Here is a 27,132-nt window from a genome sequence, read left to right as displayed (position 1 = left end):
TTGTGCTGACGTTGCTTCTAGAGGCAGTTTGGAACTCAGTAGTGAGTGTTGCAACCGAGGACAGACAATTTTTATGCGATACGCGCTTCAGTACTCAACGGTCCCGTTCTATGAGCTTGTGTGGGGCCTACCACTTCGCGGCTGAGCCGTTGTTGCTCCTAGACGTTTCCACTTCACAATAACAGCACTTACAGTTTACCGGGGCAGCTCTAGCTGGGCAGAAATTTGACTAACTGACTTGTTGGAAAGGGGGTATCCTATGACGGTGCCACGTTGAAGTCTCTGAGCTCTTCCGTAAGGTTATTCTACTGATAATTTTCTACTTGACATTACTGTACTGGCCCTGGACAAACTTCCAACCTCAGCATGGGAAGCAGGTGTCACCCTATTGTCACCCTGTGACACTGTTTCTGTAATCCATAGTGCCGACTCCCATATAACACAGGGACAACAATATTGTACTGGGAGCAACAATAACTGAGTGTGTTGGAGTACATGAAGCAACACCACAACGATCATTTTGTGACTTGGTTAAGACTGTTGTTGACAGATTGTGTGGATGATATGTTGAAAGAGGAACAGGAAACGAAGGCTTTAGCAACACGTTGCCTTTGCAGCAACATTTTTGGGAAGTTTTAGAAATTTCACACCTCTGCAAAATGGGCCCGTTTTCTAAGAAATCTAGGCGACTGACCTTGGTTTGCACCAGAGGTGAGATCAGTGTTGTTGTTGGGTACAGAGGGTATCAACACTGCACACACACTCAACTGCAGTTTAAACTCAAATCTTGAGTCTCAATTATTTTCCTTTCCCAAGTCTTGAGTCAAGACATACACCAACAAGTTCTTGCACAGTATCTAAATTATTCTAGGAGAAAGGACCTGTTGACGTTTCATCAAAGCAGTAGACCAGATACTGAGGGAAGATTGTTAAATCTTCCCTGCAGCTGTCCTGAAGTGTATGTGTCATTCAGTAGTGCTTTATATCCCAGAGTTTTCTTCCCATACAGCTGTGGCTCACTAGTGGAAGGGACACGAATACAGTGACCACATCCTTCACTGTGTGTGCTGCCACAGCCCAACGAAAATAGATGATCCAAATTCAAAGTCAAGTGAGCATGTGTAGCTAACATGAACTGAATGAAAGCCATGTTGAGGAGGTAGTTGGCATTGTGGTGGTATGAGGGCAGGGCATTGCAAATACATTTTCCTCATTTGACATCTTGTCAAGAGATTGACAGCTTGTCAAAGTAATTAAGTAGGCCTACTTCTATCTAAGTATCAGACAGATTATAATGTCTGAAAAATTGCATAACATTGACAATTTCTGGTCAACTGAAACTGTAAAGCATATTTGAAGCCTTAAAGTTAGACCCAGTGATATGAAATATGAAGTAGATGCAGAAAATCAACAGCATAGTGGGTGTCCAAAAGATAGCACAGCCAAGTCAAAATTGTCTATATCATACAAATTCATGAAAACAAATATTTGCTTTTTGGTCTTAATTTAAGTTTAGTTTTAGTCATAACATTAGCAGTGTGGTTAAGGTTAGGGTTAACGTTATGGTAAGGTTTAAAATAGGAGGTGTTTTAGCCATAATTATGACTTTGTGGCTGTGGTAACTAGTGATGACCAGCAGTGGGTAAATTTCCGCAACAACTAATCTTGAGTCTCAATTATTAAGAGCGTTGAAACTAAGAGCGTTGAAGTGTGAGGCTCAATTGCTCTGCTGTTTTGGTGCCCTGGCTAGTACGTTGTGAGCAGCGTGAAGCGAACCCATGCACATGCGCTGTGTGTGACTGTTGGAGAGTGAAGTCTTGCATCTCGCTTCTCTCAATATCTGGGTTTTAACTAGATGGGATACCGCTTTTCTCAGATTTGACTTTTCATAGCAGGTTAGGAGAATTTACGCAAAAGGTTAAGATAATTAACGTAGCAGGTTAGGATAATTAGGTTAAAGTTAGGAAAAGGGTAAGGTTAGCTAAAAAAAGTATTTGACAAAAGTTGTAATCCTTCTAGCCATGACCACATATCTGCGGTGCTGCTTGTGGCGACATCATTTCGCAGTCTTCCTTTAATGCTCTAATGTCTGAAAAAATTTGACACACAAAACTTTTTCAATATGGGAAAATGTGTGGAACATTTAAAGGGATGTGACATTGGTTTGCTTTTGGCTCATTATTTTCCATTTTCCCAAACAAGCGTTTACTGAGCATCAGAGTAGCCAACAAACTCGGGCACAGTCAGCACTAATGTCTCAAGGATAGATTACTGTGAATTCCTTTCTCGTAACAGAACTTCCCGCCACCGCACGATGTCGCTGTTTGCGTGTAATTTACTGAAGTTTGGCGGGACTTCTATCGTTAAATTTGAGGCAAATCTGATTCCAACGTATCCTACAGAAGTACTTCAATAATACGGTTAAGGCTGAGGTGAAACCTGTTGGATTGGCACTTTTGTGAGATTCAATGTAAACGTTTTTTTGTATTATTATTTATCAGTTATAACTGCATCTGTTATCCTGTTGTGGCACAGGTGGTAACTTGAGAAGAACACTGAAGTTAGTCATTGGACCTGCCAGCTATGTGATCTTTGAATAATTCAAATAAGAAGAAAAAACATCCTAATGATGTAATAAGCTGAATACAAACATATTTCAAATAAATTTGAGTTGAGGTATATTTATAATTTATTGTTACACACCAGTGGATGTCGTTGTTCTCTCTTTTAGCTCTGCGAGCATCTCCGTATGACCTCAAACTGCTGGATAACAGGGTCTCACTTTTCTGTTCAAACAGTGAGAGCGTCAGAAAGGGAATGGGACAGACAAGAGACAGAGGTAGACAGAGGTGTGACTGAGTGGAAGACAGAGTCAGGGAAGCTAATAGCGAGCTGGTCCTTCCAATTTATGTCTAGAAACCCAGAAAAGGGCAAACTAGCGGTAGATTTTCGTGCGTAAAAAGAGAGTAGGCTGCCCTCTAAATTCTTAAGTTTTACAACACTTCTCCTCCAGGCTGAACAGTTATTCGGAGGTAGTGTCCTCTGTGGAGTTTTCTTTGTCTCGTAAGATGATTTCATTCACATACATGTGCATGACTGTTTGTGTTTCGTCTGTTTATGTGTGGAGAACAAAACACAGAAATGTACATAGGCTATTGATTTAATATTAACATGTGTGAATATTCTGCTTGTTTGTCTTCACCGTGGATACTTTCAGATGTAGGCTAAATAGCATTTAAATATAGATGGTCACACACATATATATATATTTTTTTTTTATTGGCTATTCATTGTGTAATGCATGATATGATAATGTTCCTCTAAATCTATGTAACAAACATCTTAAATATGTCTCTCTTTTTCTACGACTACATTTCAGCGCAAGTGACACTAAAGAGCACGGATTACAATGATAAGGATTTTAGAGGTTTGGGTCACCTCGGTGGCCATTTCTCTGCTGGTTAAGGGGGCTCTTGGAGATTATGGGATGAGTATGTTTGCTGCCCAGTCGTCCCCTCCAGACCCATGCTATGATGAGAACGGCAACCCCCGGAGGTGCATCCCCGATTTCGTGAACTCTGCTTTCGGGAAGGACGTGCGCGTCTCCAGCACCTGTGGAACCCCGGCCTCAAGGTACTGCGTCGTGACAGAGAAGGGAGAGGAGAGGGCTAGGGATTGCCATACCTGCGATTCAGGGGACCCAAAGAAAACGCATCCACCTGCGTATTTAACTGATTTGAACAACCCTCATAACCTCACCTGTTGGCAGTCAGAAAACTATATCCAGTATCCTCAGAACGTCACGCTCACTTTGTCCTTGGGTAAAAAATTTGAGGTCACCTATGTGAGCTTGCAGTTCTGTTCACCCCGACCCGAATCTATGGCTATCTTTAAGTCCATGGACTATGGCAAATCATGGGTTCCTTTCCAATTCTACTCTACCCAGTGTAAGAAGATGTATAACAAGCAGAATAAGGCGGCAATTACCAAGCAGAACGAACAAGAGGCGATTTGCACAGACTCTCACACGGACATGCACCCGCTGACAGGTGGGCTCATTGCGTTCAGCACCTTGGATGGCAGACCCTCGGCGCACGACTTCGACAACTCTCCCGTGCTGCAGGACTGGGTGACAGCCACCGACATCAAGGTTACGTTCAGCCGACTGCACACGTTTGGGGATGAGAACGAGGATGACTCGGAGCTGGCTAGAGATTCCTACTTTTACGCGGTATCAGACCTGCAGGTTGGCGGGCGGTGCAAGTGCAACGGTCACGCTTCAAAGTGCGTAAAAGATAGGGAAGGAAACCTGGTATGCGAGTGCAAGCACAACACCGCGGGGCCGGAGTGTGACAGGTGCAAACCTTTCCATTATGATCGTCCTTGGCAGCGCGCAACCGCAAGAGAGGCAAACGAATGTGTTGGTAAGTCAACTATTTACCTTCATAACTCAAAGCTTTGCGCTATAACGTATTTTTTCGAGACTTAAATGTACTTTCTAAATTGCAAGACTCATAATGATTTAAAGTATTTTGTGTGATTGCGCATGTTTCTTATAATGCCTAGAAAAACGCATTTTATGCATAGTCTAACGCAGACCTGATTTGTTCATTATTCCGTTTCTTAAATTCATTTTTTTTTTAATTTAAGCATCTCACATTGATCCAATATGAATTAGGCTTTGTAAACCACCGATTGTTTTTGTCTAATTAGTTTTATTTAAATCGTTTAATTGTGTCAAATAAAACTAATGCACCGTGCATTCGTAAATTACACCAGTAAATTAATTACCTTGTTCAAATATGCCCTATTTGATAACGAATCAAAATGGCAAAACCACAGTAATTGTGAGGAGGGGATTTTATTCAGGTATATCAACCAATTTGAAAAAGTCAGCATCATTTATATCAAATGTTGTAGCCTATAACCAACTTATTGTGTTAATGTAAAAAATAGATTTTGTTGAAAATTATTTAATTAAATGCTTTGAATTTAATAAAGTGAGGCCTGGTCCGTGTTCCAAACTTAGTTTTTATAACTCAAACCACCATACAAAAATGGAATGGCATAGTTAGTTTAATTTACTAACAATTACCCACATAAAATCAAACGCTGATTAGCTACACATTGCAATGATTTATGCAAAACGTAAATCAAAACCAAAATACAGATTTTTTAAAGAAATGTAACCACGATGTGTTGGCCTAATTACATTTTTAAAAACGTTGTTTTATGATATAATATGTTACACTCATATCAAAATGCACTGTAATACTCATCAACTTTTGACTAGCCTTGGATTAATTAACATTTAAATCACTGAATTAATGAACTTCCTCCTTTAACTTCCTCCTCCTTTAAAAATAATGGACAATTTTCAATTCATGAATTGAATAGTATTTCATCTCATGAATTGACTGAGATGACACCAACCAATGACATGTTTGGATTGTTTAGAACAACACGTCATAGATATAAGTATGTAACCACATAAATCATTGTAGAGGCAAATTGTTAGATATTGATATCAACAAATGGAAATACCCCCCCCCCCAAAAAAATAAAAAATAATATATAAATACATTTATAAACATGTCATCTTTGCATACTATCCATTTTGGAGGACATGAAAAACACATGATTACTGTTTAGTCTAATTGCTTTAACTAGGTTTATATTTTACTCTCAGAAATAATCCCAGAAAGAAAAGGCAGGAAGTTAGTTCTCCAAAGGAAGTGCCTAATTGCATTTTGAGCAGCGTTTCCGACTGTAGTAGCAGTTCAATAGGAAGGAAACATTGCCGCTGCAGAGATAGACCGCAGAGGCATGTTGTGTTTCCGTAAGCAGGTGCTTTTGCCAGATTGCATGGGCGATTAAGATGGTTTTATTGACATTTTTGGCACATAGAGAATAAACTGCCACTTTGGGCCAAGTCAACTATTCAGAGAGGGACAAAACATGAGTTACTTTGAAACCAGAACTAAGTTTAATTCCATCAGTAGAGTATATTTTTCAACAGATCTGGGTGCTTGTATCAACAGTACCACACAGCATATAAACAGTACCACACAGAACAAACCTCATCTACAGTGAACCAAAACCTGGAAAATAAACAAGTTCTGACACTGCCATGGTTTGTTCAATGACACAGAACAAGTGAACAAGTTGTTCCCCTTGCCCTCTGCATTTTGCCTGTGCAAGGCCAGCATGTCAGTGTGTTTTACTGAAACAAAAGGTTGTCACTTGTGGCATCCATCATGCTGTCAGAATGAGGCCCCTTTCACCACCTCACTTTCTATGTCAGCAGTGTCATTAGATAAAGCGTCAGAACAGGCAGAATAAGCATGCAGTCCAAGGGAAGGGAAGGGAATAATAAGGGTGGCTTGACACCTCGTTGTGTGGAATGGGCGAGGGAGGCTGTTATTCACTGTGCTACAGCCCAGCTCAGTGGTCTGGCTAAAGAGGATCAGAATGGCTGCTGCTAATGATCTTTCTGGGATTCCGGTTGGCCCCTGACTTTGAGTACTATCAGAAAGACAGAGAGAGAGGTTGAAAGACAGAGAGAGAAGTGGAGAGACAGAGAGGTAGAACAACAGAGAGAGAGGTGGAGAGACAGAGAGATGGAAAGACAGAGCAAGAGGAGGAGAAACAGAGAAAAGTGGAGAGACAGAGAAGTTGAGAGAGAGAAGTGGAGAGACACAGAGAGAGAGGTGGAGAGAGAGAGAGGGAGAGAAGTGGAGACAGAGAGAAGTGGAGAGACAGAGAGAAGTTGAGAGAGAGAGAAGTGGAGAGGCGGAGAGAGAGGTGGAGAGAGAGAGGTGGAGACAGAGAAGTGGAGAGAGAGAGAAGTGAAGAGAGAGAAGTGGAGAGACAGAGAGAGAGGTGGGGAGAGAGAGGTGGAGACAGAGAAGTGGAGAGAGAGAAAAGTTAAGAGAGATAGATAGGTGGAGAGAGAGAGAGATGTGGAGAGACAGATAGGTGGATAGACAGAGAAGTAGAGAGACAGAGAGGTGGAAAGAGAAAGAAGTAGAGAGACAGAGAGATGGAGAGAGAGAGAAGTGGAGAGAGAGAGGTGGAGAGACAGAGAAGTGGAGAGACAGAGGGAAGTGGAGAGAGAGAGAAGTGGAGAGAGAGAGAAAGAGGGGGGGAGAGAGAGAGAGAAGTAGAGACAGAGAGAAGTGGAGAGACAGAGAGAAGTTGAGAGAGAGAAGTGGAGAGAGAGGAGGTGGAGAGACAGAGAAGTGGAGAGACAGAGGGAAGTGGAGAGAGAGAGAAGTGGAGAGACAGAGAGATAGGTGGAGAGAGAGAGATAGGTGGAGAGACAGAGAGAAGTGGAGAGACAGAAAGAGGTGGAGAAACAGAGAGTGAGGTGGTGAGACAGAGAGAGGTGGATAGACAGAGAGAAGTGGAGAGACAGAGAGAAGTGGAGAGACAGAAAGAGAGGTGGAGAGACAGAGAAAGATGGAGAGACAGAGAGAGGTGGAGAGAGAGGAAGTTGAGAGAGAGAGAAGTGTAAAGACAGAGAGAGAGATAGAAAGAGACAGATAGTGATAGAGAGACAGAGAGATGGAGAGAGAGAGGTGAAAAGAGAGAAGTGGAGAGAAAGAGAGAGATGTGGATATGGGAGAGTAGTTGGCTACACTGCAGGTGCTGCACTGGGGAAGTAAAACAATATCCATTTCCCATGGTTTGCATGCGGGGAGGCCATCATATTTAGTGGAAATACATTCTTATTGGCAGCCGTTACCCTCTCATTGCATTCCCATCCAATGATGTGGCATGCAAAGCAAGTTAGTTCATTTAAACCAAATTAAAATCTTCCTGATTGGATTTGCCTTTCATTTTGCATCTTAGATGCTATGAGAAAATACATCTCCATGATCAGCTTCATCTGTTGCCACCACACCCCCAATGGCCAGTGATTGGTTTATCATTGAAGAGATAAATGAAGGAGATAAATACACACAGAGAATTGGCTCCTCCCCTGACCATCAGGTTTTCTCTTCCAGAAGAGGCACATCTCTTAAATTCATCCCAGCTGCTTTGTATTCCAACCATGCACAGCGTAGCATTGACCCTTTCGCGTCAGACCTACTCTCCTCACTTCGTTGACTGAAGGAATAGGTGGGAAAGACTTGCCTGCCAAGTGGCTTTTGAGGCAAGTTGAAAATGGTAGCCTTAGTCACTCATACGTGTAATTTTGCACTTGTTCAATTTGAACTTTGTTTTGAACAGAGGTTAAATGCAACGCTATTATTTCATTGAGATGGGGCTTTGACCTTACCAGGCTTTTACAGTTGTGGAGCATTTGTGCATCCAAGCCTAGTTATTGATTTCATGTTCTCCTCTTTATTGTACTGTATGTTATAGGCTTTTGGCCCACTGATGTAGAGGGAGAGTTGGAAAGTTCCTGCCAAGGCCTGGTAATTCAGCATGGCCTTCTTTTCTCTCTGAGCTGGGGTTCTCTGGCAGGGGGGTAGTATCAGTCACTTGCCACTGGCTCCTCCGCCATGTTTGACCTGTTGCCTTACACAGATCTCTGCATGTGTCTAACCCCCCTAAACTATCAACATAACAAAGAGCCTGTCACAAAGAACCAGAGAGAGAAAGCAATTGAAAAGAAACTGTCCAACCCCCTGGTTTATAGTACATATTACAGGAAAGGACAAAAGGGAATTTACATGTAGATTGAAATAGGATACAAACGATGCATGGCATGCACCTGTATTCCCTTTTTGACAAACCTATGAAACAGCCACACTCTCTCACAAGATGCTTTTTCCCCTATAATTGTTATCAGCATGTTTTGTACGCTGTTGAAAGTATTTGGCAGCTATCGAACAGAAACAGAAGTCATTCTTGGTTTGGACTGACACGTCTACCACCTACAGGGATGTTGAATTGGATGTGATTATATCAATATCCCACAGGCTCTCCTCCCAGGCGGTCCAGCACATACTGTGTTGGACCAACACTAAAAATAGCGTCAAAGTGTGCTGAATCTTTATGTGAGCTCTTAAATCACCCCGAAAGCCCACTGGATTGCGTTCACTATGTCTCAAAGGGAACAGTTTGGAGAGAGCATTTTTAAAGTAGAAGTTCATGTTCTACTGCAGAGGTTGTTCAGTCACAAGACTCTGTTATAGAACACAGAGCTTTGTTTAAACTGTGATATCTCTGGTTGAGCTATCCCACCTGTCTGGTAAAAAGTGAAGAGGAGACAGGCTCTAACAAATCCCAGACCTCTGCTTTGACCCCATGTTGACGAGGCCTTCACTACGTGTGTAGCAGCTCAGTGAGTCTCTCTGCAGGCCTGTTCTTTCTCCATGTGGCTGACTGGGACCATTGACATTGACAGCTCAGTTCTTTCTCCATGTGGCTGACTAGGACCATTGACATTGTTTCTGCTGACTCCAGTCCTGCTGCCTTCCCCTGGGCTGCCAGGCTGGGTCGAGGCCGCGGCTGCCCACCATCTGGGTCTCATTCCGCTTCCTTTGTAGCCCATGTGACAGGAAAAAGAACTTCTTAAAAAGATGATGTCATAGATGTTCTTGTAGAGGAACTCTTCGGCCCCAAGCAGCCATCATCTACTGCCAGGGGTTAGGTCCATCTGGATTTGGTGACATGTTTGTAGGTTTGGATTTTTCAAGTTATTAATCCCTATTTTGAATAGTTTTATATGATTGTTATTTCTATTATGTTAATAACCTTTATTTTGTCTGTTTTAACAAATATTTTGTTGGTTAAAGAATGTAGCATATTAAGTAAAAGTATATTGGAGCAAATAATCACTGAAATGCTTTCACTTTATTGAGATACTTGTTTTGTATGGATAGTTACTTGTTTTGTATGGATAGTTACCTGTTTTGTATGGATAGTTACTTGTTTTGTATGGATAGTTACTTGTTTTGTATGGATAGTTACCTGTTTTGTATGGATAGTTACTTGTTTTGTATGGATAGTTACTTGTTTTGTATGGATAGTTACTTGTTTTGTATGGATAGTTACTTGTTTTGTATGGATAGTTACTTGTTTTGTATGGATAGTTACTTGTTTTGTATGGATAGTTACTTGTTTTGTATGGATAGTTACTTGTTTTGTATGGATAGTTACCTGTTTTGTATGGATAGTTACTTGTTTTGTATGGATAGTTACTTGTTTTGTATGGATAGTTACTTGTTTTGTATGGATAGTTACTTGTTTTGTATGGATAGTTACCTGTTTTGTATGGATAGTTACTTGTTTTGTATGGATAGTTACTTGTTTTGTATGGATAGTTACCTGTTTTGTATGGATAGTTACTTGTTTTGTATGGATAGTTACTTGTTTTGTATGGATAGTTACTTGTTTTGTATGGATAGTTACTTGTTTTGTATGGATAGTTACTTGTTTTGTATGGATAGTTACTTGTTTTGTATGGATAGTTACTTGTTTTGTATGGATAGTTACTTGTTTTGTATGGATAGTTACTTGTTTTGTATGGATAGTTACTTGTTTTGTATGGATAGTTACTTGTTTTGTATGGATAGTTACCTGTTTTGTATGGATAGTTACTTGTTTTGTATGGATAGTTACTTGTTTTCATAGAATACAGTGTATATTCGTGAACACAACTATCAAAGAAAGGTCTCATGGGCTGAAAGAATGCACCATTCAATTATGGGTACCAAGCAACAGGAAATTTGCCATGCAGACCTAAAAATGAATCTCTGTAAAATAAATGTTTTTTGAATGAAAGAGAAAAATAACCAATAAAAGAAAACACAAAAATGAAAACAAGTACATGCAGCAGGAGAGCTTTTTGAGCAGTTAATCGGAAGCAGGTTGGTTGCAGCCAGGTCAGTATTGGGAGTCTCTCAACAGACAGATGAAAACTCAGACACCTTTAAACACCCCACTGGGAATAGAAGATCAATTAGACTGCACTTAGAATAAAATCATATCATTAGGTCCATGTGAAACCATGAGTATAGAGCACAGTGCCAGGAGGGAAATATGTACATTGTTTGGCCTCTGTGATTCTTTAAGGAAAAATTATGGTCTGCGCGTTTGTAGAGACACTTACTGTATATTAAAAAAAACGGTCAAATAATCTGCGGTCAATATCAGGAGTTATAAAAATCCACACGATAGACCTCTATGCTAACTATGCACCAATTTGTAAGTCGCTCTGGATAAGAGCGTCTGCTAAATGACTTAAATGTAAATGTAAAATGTAAATGCTAACAAGGTAATGAATAGCAGTACATTTGGGCTGTTACTCATTCCAAAACATCCCCAGACTAATTATGTTCCGTAACTGAAGTGGAAACTACAGTGTATCTCCATATGGTGGGTCTGCAGGACAGTCCTTCTGGCACATCAGCCTGTGTGGCTGTGGTGAGCTGGGAGGTTTCACTGTATACAGGGAGACTAAAAAACAAAGACGTATATTTTTGAGATCTCAGAATCCAAGCTCTGGTGGAATCCAGTGTCCTCTGGGCAAATGCTTCATGTTTTTGGGGATTTTGTTTTGTTGAGCTTATAATTCAAGACAGACATGAACGTAGAGCCAAAGAGGCTTTACTCTGCCTTTTAAGACAATAGAGAAAATATTCTATGGCTATGTTGTGGACGGCGGTTTGGAGAGGTGGCCCTCAACATTTGGAAGGAAATGGTAGCTTTGGTTTAGGATTTCTTTTCTCTTTACTCTGATGTCAGAGGACCATGAGGGGTCATTTCACACTGCTTCAGTGTGTCAGAGGACATACAGGTCCTGTCTCTGTTTATCTGGGTGGGCACTCTCCTCTCTTCAGGACCTGAAACAGTCAATGCATTGTCTAGTGTTACTAATACGTGATAACTGCTGACAAGTGTTGCATTATACATATCACAGGTCATATTATGAATGCTTGAGGTGCTGTATCACAAGCCAAGAGGAAATTGTAGAGACTGTATAATTCAGAGATCTCACAGTGAAATCGGAGACAGGTGGGTCTGGCAACTAAATGGAACAGCTGCACACGTTGCTAATCTGTGACCTCATTGTCTCTATGGGGTAACCATGCTGAGGTACATTAGTGATGCTGGGGGGTGGCTTAAAAAAATGCAGGCTTAAATATACAAGGGTTCTCAATGGTCAACAGAGGAGAGGGGGCACACAGGTAGAGCTGGGAGTCTGTCTACTATATATCCATCCTGTGTTGGCATATAAACTGTCTCCCAGAATAAAATCTGCAGTCTTGTAATTCCAAAGTAGAGAGCAGGGGGATGTGGAGGATGGAGAGGGATTAAATAGTGTTACACTGGTTGCTAGATGGTATTATCTTCTAGTGTCTGAAGAGAAGCCAAGGAAGAGATTGCCATTTCTGTCAAAACAAGCAAATATGCAATATTTATATCTGTTGATAACCGTGTGTGATGGAATGAATGTGTATTAGTTTGTTTATCTGTGTGTGTTGTTTGGGTGTATCTGTTGACATAGGCATGGGAACCTGATGTGTGTGTGTGTTTGCGTGTTTAACCTACATGGGTTTAACCTCCACCACTCTCTGCCCGCCTGGGCTGCTACGGCAGCGGCGACAGGACCACCTAGTTTGAGTGTGAGCGCATGGAGCCCCTACGCGGCGCTGGAGCTGGGGAGTCTGGGAATGATTAATGGCCCAGTGAAATGACACGCTGCGTGCACCACCACTCAGCTACAGACCCCCCACCAGCTCCCCCACTGTGCTGCCACCCAACACAGCCAGTACTGGGACGTTACCACCCCCTGCCCACACACGCACACACGCACACACACACTTCCCTGTGCAATGGCATGGCTGGTTATCGCAATTACCCTATTACCTCAGCATTGTGAAACTCCCAGTAGAAGCCGAGCTAACGGCTCTTGAATGATGCCATCCTCCCTGCTGTTATGTGGATACAGGACCTTTTAAACAAAAAGACAAAAACAACAAATGGCAACTAGCTCTGTTATGGCTGAACGAAGGCTTGACTCATTAGAATCTGAGACAGTCAGCAGGAGGCTTTTCGTTTTCACCATGTAGTTTGCGTCAGAGCTAAGGAGTTTTCCAGCAACTGTTGCTTTTACACCAACAAACTGGACCAACAAGTGGAAGTAAAGATGTTTGACTGATCCATACTGTTGCATGGTAGTGCTGTATCAACACTCAATTCATTTCAGCTGGAAAACGTGTCTTCAGATACAGCAAAGCTCGTGTAGCTTCTAATTGTAAAACTTATCTCTGTTCAGTTCACATGTGCAGACTTCAGCAACTCTTCTCGTCCTCCTCATTAAAAACTACTTCTCTCCAGAATGACTTCAGCAACTCTTCTCGTCCTCCTCATTAAAAACTACTTCTCAGAACGACTTCAGTGACTCTTCTCGTCCTCCTCATTAAAAACCACTTCTCAGAATGACTTCAGCAACTCTTCTCGTCCTCCTCATTAAAAACTACTTCTCTCCAGAACGACTTCAGCGACTCTTCTCGTCCTCCTCATTAAAAACTACTTCTCAGAACGACTTCAGTGACTCTTCTCGTCCTCCTCATTAAAAACGACTTCTCTCCAGAACGACTTCAGCGACTCTTCTCGTCCTCCTCATTAAAAACCACTTCTCAGAATGACTTCAGTGACTCTTCTCGTCCTCCTCATTAAAAACTACTTCTCAGAATGACTTCAGCGACTCTTCTCGTCCTTCTCATTAAAAACTACTTCTCTCCAGAACGACTTCAGCAACTCTTCTCGTCCTCCTCATTAAAAACTACTTCTCAGAATGACTTCAGCGACTCTTCTCGTCCTCCTCATTAAAAACTACTTCTCAGAATGACTTCAGCGACTCTTCTCGTCCTTCTCATTAAAAACTACTTCTCTCCAGAATGACTTCAGCAACTCTTCTCGTCCTCCTCATTAAAAACTACTTCTCAGAACGACTTCAGTGACTCTTCTCGTCCTCCTCATTAAAAAACACTTCTCAGAATGACTTCAGCAACTCTTCTCGTCCTCCTCATTAAAAACTACTTCTCAGAATGACTTCAGCGACTCTTCTCGTCCTTCTCATTAAAAACTACTTCTCTCCAGAATGACTTCAGCGACTCTTCTCGTCCTCCTCATTAAAAACTACTTCTCAGAACGACTTCAGTGACTCTTCTCGTCCACCTCATTAAAAACTACTTCTCAGAATGACTTCAGTGACTCTTCTCGTCCTCCTCATTAAAAACTACTTCTCAGAATGACTTCAGCGACTCTTCTCGTCCTCCTCATTAAAAACTACTTCTCTCCAGAATGACTTCAGCGACTCTTCTCGTCCTCCTCATTAAAAACTACTTCTCTCCAGAATGACTTCAGCGACTCTTCTCGTCCTCCTCATTAAAAACTACTTCTCTCCAGAATGACTTCAGCGACTCTTCTCGTCCTCCTCATTAAAAACTACTTCTCTCCAGAATGACTTCAGCGACTCTTCTCGTCCTCCTCATTAAAAACTACTTCTCTCCAGAATGACTTCAGCGACTCTTCTCGTCCTCCTCATTAAAAACTACTTCTCTCCAGAATGACTTCAGCGACTCTTCTCGTCCTCCTCATTAAAAACTACTTCTCTCCAGAATGACTTCAGCGACTCTTCTCGTCCTCCTCATTAAAAACTACTTCTCTCCAGAATGACTTCAGCGACTCTTCTCGTCCTCCTCATTAAAAACTACTTCTCTCCAGAATGACTTCAGCGACTCTTCTCGTCCTCCTCATTAAAAACTACTTCTCTCCAGAATGACTTCAGCGACTCTTCTCGTCTTCCTCATTAAAAACTACTTCTCTCCAGAATGACTTCAGCGACTCTTCTCGTCCTCCTCATTAAAAACTACTTCTCTCCAGAATGACTTCAGCGACTCTTCTCGTCCTCCTCATTAAAAACTACTTCTCTCCAGAACGACTTCAGCGACTCTTCTCGTCCTTCTCATTAAAAACTACTTCTCTCCAGAACGACTTCAGCGACTCTTCTCGTCCTCCTCATTAAAAACTACTTCTCTCCAGAACGACTTCAGCGACTCTTCTCGTCCTCCTCATTAAAAACTACTTCTCTCCAGAACGACTTCAGCGACTCTTCTCGTCCTCCTCATTAAAAACTACTTCTCTCCAGAATGACTTCAGCGACTCTTCTCGTCCTCCTCATTAAAAACTACTTCTCTCCAGAATGACTTCAGCGACTCTTCTCGTCCTCCTCATTAAAAACTACTTCTCAGAATGACTTCAGTGACTCTTCTCGTCCTCCTCATTAAAAACTACTTCTCTCCAGAATGACTTCAGCGACTCTTCTCGTCCTCCTCATTAAAAACTACTTCTCTCCAGAATGACTTCAGCGACTCTTCTCGTCCTCCTCATTAAAAACTACTTCTCTCCAGAATGACTTCAGCGACTCTTCTCGTCCTCCTCATTAAAAACTACTTCTCAGAACGACTTCAGTGACTCTTCTCGTCCTCCTCATTAAAAACTACTTCTCAGAATGACTTCAGCGACTCTTCTCGTCCTCCTCATTAAAAACTACTTCTCTCCAGAATGACTTCAGCGACTCTTCTCGTCCTCCTCATTAAAAACTACTTCTCTCCAGAATGACTTCAGCGACTCTTCTCGTCCTCCTCATTAAAAACTACTTCTCTCCAGAATGACTTCAGCGACTCTTCTCGTCCTCCTCATTAAAAACTACTTCTCTCCAGAATGACTTCAGCGACTCTTCTCGTCCTCCTCATTAAAAACTACTTCTCTCCAGAATGACTTCAGCGACTCTTCTCGTCCTCCGCATTAAAAACTACTTCTCTCCAGAATGACTTCAGCGACTCTTCTCGTCCTCCTCATTAAAAACTACTTCTCTCCAGAATGACTTCAGCGACTCTTCTCGTCCTCCTCATTAAAAACTACTTCTCTCCAGAATGACTTCAGCGACTCTTCTCGTCCTCCTCATTAAAAACTACTTCTCTCCAGAACGACTTCAGTGACTCTTCTCGTCCTCCTCATTAAAAACTACTTCTCTCCAGAATGACTTCAGCGACTCTTCTCGTCCTCCTCATTAAAAACTACTTCTCTCCAGAATGACTTCAGCGACTCTTCTCGTCCTCCTCATTAAAAACTACTTCTCTCCAGAATGACTTCAGTGACTCTTCTCGTCCTCCTCATTAAAAACTACTTCTCTCCAGAATGACTTCAGCGACTCTTCTCGTCCTCCTCATTAAAAACTACTTCTCTCCAGAATGACTTCAGCGACTCTTCTCGTCCTCCTCATTAAAAACTACTTCTCTCCAGAATGACTTCAGCGACTCTTCTCGTCCTCCTCATTAAAAACTACTTCTCTCCAGAATGACTTCAGCGACTCTTCTCGTCCTCCTCATTAAAAACTACTTCTCTCCAGAATGACTTCAGCGACTCTTCTCATCCTCCTCATTAAAAACTACTTCTCTCCAGAATGACTTCAGCGACTCTTCTCGTCCTCCTCATTAAAAACTACTTCTCTCCAGAACGACTTCAGCGACTCTTCTCGTCCTCCTCATTAAAAACTACTTCTCTCCAGAATGACTTCAGCGACTCTTCTCGTCCTCCTCATTAAAAACTACTTCTCTCCAGAATGACTTCAGTGACTCTTCTCGTCCTCCTCATTAAAAACTACTTCTCTCCAGAACGACTTCAGTGACTCTTCTCGTCCTCCTCATTAAAAACTACTTCTCAGAATGACTTCAGCGACTCTTCTCGTCCTTCTCATTAAAAACTACTTCTCTCCAGAACGACTTCAGCAACTCTTCTCGTCCTCCTCATTAAAAACTACTTCTCAGAATGACTTCAGCGACTCTTCTCGTCCTCCTCATTAAAAACTACTTCTCAGAATGACTTCAGCGACTCTTCTCGTCCTTCTCATTAAAAACTACTTCTCTCCAGAATGACTTCAGCAACTCTTCTCGTCCTCCTCATTAAAAACTACTTCTCAGAACAACTTCAGTGACTCTTCTCGTCCTCCTCATTAAAAAACACTTCTCAGAATGACTTCAGCAACTCTTCTCGTCCTCCTCATTAAAAACTACTTCTCAGAACGACTTCAGCAACTCTTCTCGTCCTCCTCATTAAAAACTACTTCTCTCCAGAACGACTTCAGCGACCTCTTCTCGTCCTCCTCATTAAAAACTACTTCTCTCCAGAATGACTTCAGCGACTCTTCTCGTCCTCCTCATTAAAAACCACTTTTCTCCAGAACATTGTAAAACAAACAAACAGCAGACCCAATCACCGCCGTGATAAGGGAATGGAGTAGTTCCCACTTTTATTTATTTGTCCAAATAACTTCTGCTTGGGCCTCTCCAAGGGTCTTCAGTACTTTTAAATTGATTTCAGTCACCCCAGACACAACATGTCTTTTTCCCATACCCCAGTGACCAATTCCTTTCTCCGAATAAGGAACCACTTAGTGGATTTAGGGGGAAATCCAGGGGGATAAATAACAGTAGGATATAATCAGTAGGGCTTGAGGACAATGGCTACCAGACCCCCATCCTTCCCCACAGAACTGTAAATATCCCAGGGTTCCATCTGCTGCAAGAAGTAAAAATCTGGGGATTCATCAATCGCACTCCTCCTCCTCCTGCTGTGCTGTGTGGAGCAGATCTCTGTTCTATTGGCTCCTGGAGCATGGAACCCTGCACAGGCAGAGGATCACACAGCCTTTCATAAGTCTTCCAGTCCTGGAGAAGATGGACGAAAACCAGGGAGGCTGTCATATACTCTGGCCAGGGAACCAGCACTTGCCTGGGGTCATGGTCATTCCACACACCCCAAACCCTCAGGCGTTACTTCCTCCCACTCCTGCTGGTCCACACCCACAGGCAGAGATAACATCCTCCCTGCCATGCTGATGTCTTGGGTGATGAACACTGTGTGCGTACACGTGTGCGTGTTTGTGTGTGCATATAATGTGTGTGCATGGAGTTGGTGAGGTGATGGGGATCATTGGCACTCTTTTCACAACCCTTTTCTTTATGCAAGATGGGGTTTTTTCCAAGATACTGAGCTTCGTTTCTTCAGGATAGTAAGTTTGAGATATGGTATCTGGTTTCCTCATAGACGGGTGGGAAATGGAATGAGCTAAGAGGCCCAATAACAAACAGAGACCAAAGCCCAAGTTAGATTACGCTGTGATGTAACAATGGCAGAGTCTGGGCTCTGTAACACAATGTTTTGAACTTTAAGAGTGACATTTCCTCAACACGTATCAAATCCAAAATGGTGGACATGACCCATCCCATCAACAGATGGAGATGATTCAAAGGAGACACGACCATTTCAATGACCTTATAGGTCACAGCAACTTCCAGGCCACAACCTCAGTGTCCATGTTCAAATCACAATGACAACAGTAAATAAAACAGTGGCCAGTAGGTTCAGAAGGGTTTCCACTCCGTATCTCAGGGAATTGCATAAATTACACTAAATCCTTAAAGTTAACATGTCGTATACACACTGGATTCCAGTTTAAATTACCCCCCAAAAGATCATTAACTAGCCCTGGTTGACTTTTAAGCTTATTTTATTGTTTAATTCTAGCAGTTTCTTCAATGACGCTAAGTTTGTCTTGGTCTCACAACTGACAGAGAAATCAACATAACAAGCCTGTAGCACATAGTGTTACAATGAAAGACATATTGGAACTGTCTGATCTGAATAAGTCATTGTGAAAAGTCAGACAGTTCTGTGATATTTTATCTGGAGACAAGTTGATAATTCTGACCTAAGTGAAAGTGACAGAAATGACAGACATCAATGTGATGTAAGTCTATGTAAAATGTATTGGATTAAACTGTATCTGACAGTGATTGGAACCAGACGGTTCAAACGTACAGGTTAGATTGGTTTATTTTCTATCTGGCTCAGGACGTAGTTACTGTAGGTTCATTGGGTTCCCTAAGATAACAAAACGTTGGCGTGCAGAAGGAGGAACCCTGCCTTTTCCTCTCCAGCCCAATTCCATCTCCTGAAAGCCACCTAGCAACCAGAACAAACTTTGGGACTTTGGTGAAATTAGTATGAAATAACACAACTCACAATGACTTCTCAGTGTTTCCACGAAAACAATCATTAACAATTATTCCATAACATTTTCTTTTCTCTCGCCAGAATGGAACTGCTCAGTCCCTTTTCCCGAGGCAAGCTGGGAAAAGTGCTAAAACATTTCCTCATTTATCTCACATTATGAGCTTTACACCTGTTTTGATTAATAGAGAAAGCTTAACAAGCCACTAAAAGGAAAGCCTCCAACACCACTGGGATAAGGACCTTTAATGATCCTCTGATTATTGAGAAATAAAATGGCTGGCCTGACACATTCGAAAACATAAAACATATTTGAGAGAGATTATAACATCGGGAGTTTGCGTGGTTATAAATGAGCCCATGGAGAAAAGGGGAGAAAAGCCCAATAAACATGTCAGGGTTACGATGGATCATCGTTTATGATTTACAGCACAGCGGATTTCTGCTCGCTCGCTCTCCACCACGGGGGAGACAGTGTGGAGGGCGCGTGTGGCAGAACGCTAAAAAAATCCTCCCCGCACTGTGGGGAGGATTGGACTGGAGCCCACCGTACCGCAGCCCCCCAAGTCCCAGAGTGCCCAGGGCAGGAGATGTTCACTGCAAACTTTCCAGTATATCTCCTCTGGTCTGGAGACTGAATGAATGAGAAACTCCCCTCTGACCACACACTTGACCACACCAGAGCCTGTTTACATTCTGATCGCTGACACCTCCAGCCTCAGGACATGGAATAATAATAAGAAGAAAGGTGATAGGGACCTAAGCCAGGATATGACAGAGGCTGTGTGTAGATGTTGTGTTCATGGATGTGCAGAATTAATTCATCTCCTGATCTGCATTGGCTGTTGTGGACCTTCTTTGCCCCCCTCTATGTCATGCCCACCTCACCACTAACTGAAGTTATTTTCACAGCCAGTAAATTACCCTGACGAAAGGTCCCCACTGTGGAGCTGCTGCATTCCAATAAAGCAGTGTGGAGGCTTGTTAACATCCACCAAGGACAGGGAAATCCTGGGGGGAGGAATGGAAGGCAATGAAGGATGATGACATCTGCACCAGGAGAGGGTCGCTTCCTGGACCATGACCGCATGGATCTCAGAAGGAAAGTCTCAGAGATGAGATGAGGAGTGGATGAGCTATAATGCCGCACATCTGTTGAACTGCCTGTATAAAACCTGTGTGTCATCAGCATTGCACTAATAATTTCATGATCTTGACTCAGTAATAGTAAAAAAAATATATATTTATTTATTTTATATTTTTTGAATTTTACCCCCTTTTTCATGGTATCCAATTGTTAGTAGTTACTATCTTGTCTCATCGCTACAACTCCCGTACGGGCTCGGGAGAGACGAATGTCGAAAGCCATGCGTCCTCCGAAACACAACCCAACCAAGCCGCACTGCTTCTTAACACAGCGCGCATCGAACAGCCGCACCAATGTGTCGAAGGAAACGCCGTGCACCTGGCGACCTTGGTTAGCGTGCACTGCGCCCGGCCTGCCACAGGAGTCGCTGGTGCGCGATGAGACAAGGATATCCCTACCGGCCAAACCCTCCCTAACCCGGACGACGCTAGGCCAATTGTGCGTCGCCCCACGGACCTCCCGGTCGCGGCTGGCTGCGACAGAGCCTGGGCGCGAACCCAGAGTCTCTGGTGGCACAGCTAGCGCTGTGATGCAGTGCCCAGGACCACTGCGCCACCCGGGAGGCCCAGTAATAATAAATTATGTAAATTATGTGACTGACTTGTGACCATATATATATATATATATATATATATATATATATATATATATATATATATATATATATATATATATATATATATATATATATATATATATATATATATATATATATATATATATACTTACACACTGTTTGTGCTGCGTTGGGGCTGGTGTAGTGGATGTTGCTATACACATTTAGAGTAAATCAAGAAGAACTTGAGCCGTACCTCTCATCAACTGACCATTGTGAAAGTTAAGGAAGAGTGTAAACTTTGCTTATTGAGCTTAGTAAGCAAAGGATTTTACATCACCTCTCTCATAAACTCAAAGAAATAAACCTGGGGAAGGAAAGGAACAGCCTCCCTGTCAGTTGGTTTCTTTACTTACACACTGGATTTTCATAACTGTACAGTACAGTTATGAAAATAAACACCTACGCAGACAAAATATAGACAAATAAACCAGAAATTAAGAAGTTGTTCATAAGATGATTACATCACCTATATTTTGTTTTTATTTAACTAGGCAAGTCAGTTAAGAACAAATTCTTATTTACAATGACGGCCTATCCCGGCCAAACCCTAACCCGGACGATGCTGGGCCAATTGTGCACCGCCCTATGGGACTCCCAATCACGGCCGGTTGCGATTCAGCCTGGAATCGAACCAGGGCCTGCAGTGACACCTCTAGCACTGAGATGCAGTGCCTTAGACCACTGCGCCAGCACTGAGGAATATTCCATGCTGGCGTGTTTCCTCACCGGTGCTGTACAGTACATAGGCTAAAGAGGAAATGCTCCCCAGACGACCCGTCAAACCGACATCCCCCCCATATACACTTGTTTATTTTCTCCCACCACCCAGCAGCTCATGACACCACAGGATGCTCTGCCACTAGCACGTCAGCCTGATACTTTAATTGGAAATGTTATAGTCCAATGTTTTCTCACATTGACCGCCCAGGCAGCAGCGGAGTTCACATAAGTCACAATTACCCTTAGTGCGGCCGCTAACATCTAATCCACACGCCAAGTCTTAGCGACCTTTATCATTCATAAGTATCTCCCCGGAGGTGATGAGGACTCCTGACTGTGGGGACCTGGAGAGCTTAAATAGAGCGTGACTCATTCAGACCAGAGGCCATGAGAACAGGTCTGTGGATTGGGAGAGTAGCAGTTTGATTGGGCTCTGTTTGTTAGTGAGTTCATTTCCACTGAGGTGTTCTCCTGCCTGCTCTCGTCCTGTTCCCAGCCCTGTGCAGGCAGGATAAATGGACTGAGATATGTTGCTCATTATATATTATTATTCACAAGACATGGTGTATTATCATTGGCACCACAACTAGTTGTTGAGGGGAGGGAGCAGAGCTCTCTGGCTATTACTGATTGCACAATTATACAATTGTGCTGTTCCATAGTGTCAGGTCTTTTTTCTTGTGGTTAAGGGTTGTGATACAGAGCAGTCTCTGTGGGTTCATGTGTAGGTGATGTGTGGTTCCACTTGAGCTATTCTAAAAGGACAAGGCGGCATACCATACTGTAGCTATGCCTTTTTAACTGATAACACGCGCAAAGGAGTACTTGGGAAAGATGGCTAACACAAACATTGTCATTGAGATCAACAGTGGTTTTTGAGAGGCTTCCAATGAACTCTCAGACAACATGGATCCAACCCCATGTATCCATGGTTATGACATCTTGTGTGCAGTAGACTGGCATCGTTTAGGCCAATTAACAACTGGTTTTGACACTGGCACCAGTCACCACCCATCAAACTGGATACATTAGCATTCGCTAATGTTACATTAGATTAGCTAATGTTATGTTCAGAACAGGAGAACCACGGTTTAATTCTGCCTTCGTTCTTAGAGCATGGCTTGGCCTGACATTGGGTGGCTGTTTTTGTTGAGACGCCACGTGCCCGGTCGCCAGGCAACCGCTCTGTTTTACGAGGAGTTACTCACACAAAAGCAGGGGAGGCCTGATTGCTCAGCTAATTGATCTCCGCCAGAGATCACAGAGCTGCGCTCGTAAAAAGAGAGCGCTCCCCATTGCATCACTGCGTAGCGAGGCGGAGGGGAGATGCCTTCCCAGACTGCCTCTGTGTGAGAGAGAGCCCACAGGGAGAGAGGGGAAGGCTGTCCCACTGAGATGGGGAGCAGGGAGCGAACACACACACTGCTATTAAACCTGCGTTAGTAGTGGGAAATGGGAGCCCATTAGGGAGGCTTTGTTGTTGCTAAACACGGCCACAGGCGTTGGTGGCGTAAAGGAGATCCTATTAGTCCTCAGGCACACAGTGCTGCTCAACATACTTCACTTCTGCCATTTTGCTGCCAGGTCAAAGGGCCTTTATAAAGGAGTTTTCTGGAACATAGAAATTACCAGGTCAAAGGGCCTTTATAAAGGAGTTTTCTGGAACATAGAAATTACCAGGCCAAAGGGCCTTTATACAGGAGTTTTCTGGAACATAGAAATTGGGGCCACTTGAGCTAGGACACACAGGACAAGTGTTTTTCAGACTTTCAGTAAAACACAATGTACAGTCATTTAGAGTGCAAGTTCTCATTATGGTATACTGTCATAGTCAGGGTCTGTCATGGTGTTATAAACATTAAACATTTGTGTTGTACTATACCTCAAAGTTTAGGCAGTCTGATTCTTTTCATGACCATGTAGCGGCTCCTGAAGTTTACGTTTACCTTCAGTAGCAGGTCTTTAACATTCTTCGTGTTGTATTCTCTTGGCAAGAGTGATAGTTTAAAGCTGGAAGGTTATCCTTGGGAGTTTTCCCTATAAGCTTACACTCTGACTTGGTATAAGGCAAGCAGTTACTGATAAAATCAGCATTTACCTTTCTGAAGACTAAAATGGGCTAAGCGTATTGACCCATGCATTGGCCTTTGACATAAGAGGATGCTTGGGTCCTTGGGTTGAATGGAAAAGCATCAGAATCAAACACCATTTCATAACACAGAAATACATTTCATTAGCCTGGCTTATCTCTTTCATCTTCCATCTCAGGGCACAACGTGCACTCTTGTGTGGTTTGGCAGGTCTTTAAAGGTTAAAGGTGAGCTGAGTGATTGATCATCATGTCTCACTCAGTGCTGTCATGGTAACCAAGCACAAGCCATAGCCCCCCGGGGATTAGACATGTTGCCACTAATTGGCCGTCCTAATGACTTTAGTTTGATAACATCTCTGTGGTAAAATCAGGCCACCTGGGCTCATCTGCTTCCATAATCTCTACCCTTTAAGCCAACCATGTCAAAGTGTGAAAAATAACTGTGTTGGTCAATATGCAGTATTTCCAGCAACTGTCCATTAACTGTCATTGTGGCAGACCCTCTTGTCCAGTTCTTCCATGTTCTTCATGGATGAGCAATATTTCCATCAATGCCTGTGTGCATTCCTTCTAAAAGAGAGAGCTACTGAATGCCCAGTGTCAGTGGTATGGTGTGAGGGGCCACTAAGGGGGATAATGCAGATGTAGGACCTTCCAGTGTAGAAAGGTCAGAGTTTCCATTGAGTTTCTATAGCTGAGGAAGGAACTGAGACAGGTGCTGCTTCCACTGCAGATGAACCCCAGCCCCAGGGTCGTTCATCACTGTATCCTGTTAAAACCTCCTCTGTGTGTCTCAATAAAAACAAATCACACATGCTAAAAGTCCTCGTGTTCAACCAGTTGTCTGTCTCAACCTGTCAGCTCTGCTCAGACGGATCAAAGTCTTTATACGCTCTTTATCTGCACTCTCGCGTGTTTATTTATTCGTTAGCATTACACCGAGGTGACAGGTTGCTATGGAAGAACAGCAGGGCCGTTGGCTGAATCAGTCCTCCCAATACGAGACGTTTCACATTTTTTTTACTGTTTCTGTCTTTTCACCCCAGCTCAAGTCATCAAAAGCATTCCGGAAACTCGTAAAATGATTCATCATCTGGATAGCTCATTCCAAAAGGCCTTTGTTGTTTTTTCTCCCTCATCAAAATAGCAGCTGCTCCAGAAATGTGCAATCGAAATATTTATTGTAGGAAAATGTTGAGTATGTCTGGGGCATGAAGTTAAGAGCATAAGGGTGACTGATCTAACGGGAGTGCCCCACAGAAGACATCCAGGGGCGTTTGTACCATTAAAGTCATGCAGTATGTATCAACAGACCAAATGCACAGTTGGATCTTAATTCTGTGACAAATCCCTTGGCCCAAAGAAATGGAGGCAAATTACAAGTAGTGTTTCGAGGCATGTCTGCTGATTTTTGCATGTTTTTGGCACCAAAATGTATAATATATGCGTTTCTCTATTAAACCAGATATTTATGACAATGATGTATTAGAACTTCATAAGAGTAATGTAGGAGTGATTTTCAGTCGGTTGTGATGGCAACATATTGTATCATCCACTTAAAGCTTTTGCTATAATTCTTAATGAGCCAAATAGTGACTTTCATGTCCCTCACATTGATGCCGATATACTGTAACACCATAGGTTCTCATCCTTAATAAAACATAACGATTGATTCATTATGCTTTCATAAGTCAGGCATGCTATTAGTCACTTGTCATTTTTATTGATTAAGTTAAATAGTTACTTGACTTAACTATGACTTCATATATTACATTGCGATTTGGATATTTATGGGGGAATGAGTGGGAACACTTTGATTTCATAAGTGCTTTATGAATGTTAATGAATAATTGTGACTCATTTTCTGAAGCTTCACCCACACACCACGCATGTGTTATGCAAGTATTATGCAGGCATCATGTAGGCTCTGTAACAAGCACTTTGAATGAAATGTCACAAGTTTATTTTTCTCTAATTTCAACTAAAACCGTTAACTTCACATGATGCCAGGATTTGTTTTACCAGCACATTGAAACAAATGCTGTTTAACAAACTGCATAGCTCATAAAATGTCCTATAAACATGTGCAAAGTATACACCTATTCTAATTGGGAAATCACTAGGTTCCTGAGGGCGTGGCCAAACAAGACTTCAATAAACAAGACTTCAATCTCTGAGTCTGTAGTCTCTCACAGTTAGACCTGATGCACAGCCACTGCACCGGGAGGTTTACAGTAACCAATGTTGTAGACTCTCACAGTTAGTCCTGATGCCCAGCCACCGCACCGGGAGGTTTACAGTAACCAATGTTGTAGTCTCTCACAGTTAGACCTGATGCCCAGCCACCGCACCGGGAGGTTTACAGTAACCAATGTGGGAGTCTCTCACAGTTAGACCTGATGCCCAGCCACCGCACCGGGAGGTTTACAGTAACCAATGTGGGAGTCTCTCACAGTTAGACCTGATGCCCAGCCACCGCACCGGGAGGTTTACAGTAACCAATGTGGGAGTCTCTCACAGTTAGACCTGATGCCCAGCCACCGCACCGGGAGGTTTACAGTAACCAATGTGGGAGTCTCTCACAGTTAGACCTGATGCCCAGCCACCGCACCGGGAGGTTTACAGTAACCAATGTGGGAGTCTATCACAGTTAGACCTGATGCCCAGCCACCGCACCGGGAGGTTTACAGTAACCAATGTGGGAGTCTCTCACAGTTAGACCTGATGCCCAGCCACCGCACCGGGAGGTTTACAGTAACCAATGTGGGAGTCTCTCACAGTTAGACCTGATGCCCAGCCACCGCACCGGGAGGTTTACAGTAACCAATGTGGGAGTCTCTCACAGTTAGACCTGATGCCCAGCCACCGCACCGGGAGGTTTACAGTAACCAATGTGGGAGTCTCTCACAGTTAGACCTGATGCCCAGCCACCGCACCGGGAGGTTTACAGTAACCAATGTGGGAGTCTCTCACAGTTAGACCTGATGCCCAGCCACCGCACCGGGAGGTTTACAGTAACCAATGTGGGAGTCTCTCACAGTTAGACCTGATGCCCAGCCACCGCACCGGGAGGTTTACAGTAACCAATGTGGGAGTCTCTCACAGTTAGACCTGATGCCCAGCCACCGCACCGGGAGGTTTACAGTAACCAATGTGGGAGTCTCTCACAGTTAGACCTGATGCCCAGCCACCGCACCGGGAGGTTTACAGTAACCAATGTGGGAGTCTCTCACAGTTAGACCTGATGCCCAGCCACCGCACCGGGAGGTTTACAGTAACCAATGTGGGAGTCTCTCACAGTTAGACCTGATGCCCAGCCACCGCACCGGGAGGTTTACAGTAACCAATGTGGTAGTTTCTCACAGTTAGACCTGATGCATAGCCACCGCACCGGGAGGTTTACAGTAACCAATGTGGTAGTTTCTCACAGTTAGACCTGATGCCCAGCCACCACACCGGGAGGTTTACAGTAACCAATGTGGGAGTCTCTCATAATTCGACCTGATGCACAGCCAC

General features: G+C 43.0%; 1 protein-coding gene across 2 annotated transcripts in view; it reads left to right on the top strand.

Moving 5' to 3' along the window:
- The first annotated feature begins 2,779 nt into the window (after positions 1 to 2,779).
- Positions 2,780 to 27,132, top strand: part of LOC120033910 (netrin-1-like) — a 49,185-nt gene continuing 24,832 nt past the window's right edge. Inside the window, exons 1-2 of one of the 2 annotated variants that reach the window (XM_038980301.1) lie at positions 2,780 to 3,032; positions 3,380 to 4,424. In XM_038980301.1, the coding sequence (XP_038836229.1) occupies positions 3,410 to 4,424 (1,015 nt within the window). In that variant the 5' untranslated portion in view covers positions 2,780 to 3,032; positions 3,380 to 3,409. Of the gene's footprint in view, positions 3,064 to 3,379; positions 4,425 to 27,132 lie in introns of both variants that reach the window. The other variant, XM_038980299.1, reaches the window with a different exon arrangement.

Source organism: Salvelinus namaycush, chromosome 41 (assembly GCF_016432855.1).
Source record: "Salvelinus namaycush isolate Seneca chromosome 41, SaNama_1.0, whole genome shotgun sequence".
In the NCBI taxonomy this organism is placed as follows: Eukaryota; Metazoa; Chordata; class Actinopteri; order Salmoniformes; family Salmonidae; genus Salvelinus; species Salvelinus namaycush.
This window is presented reverse-complemented; position numbering and strand designations above follow the sequence as displayed.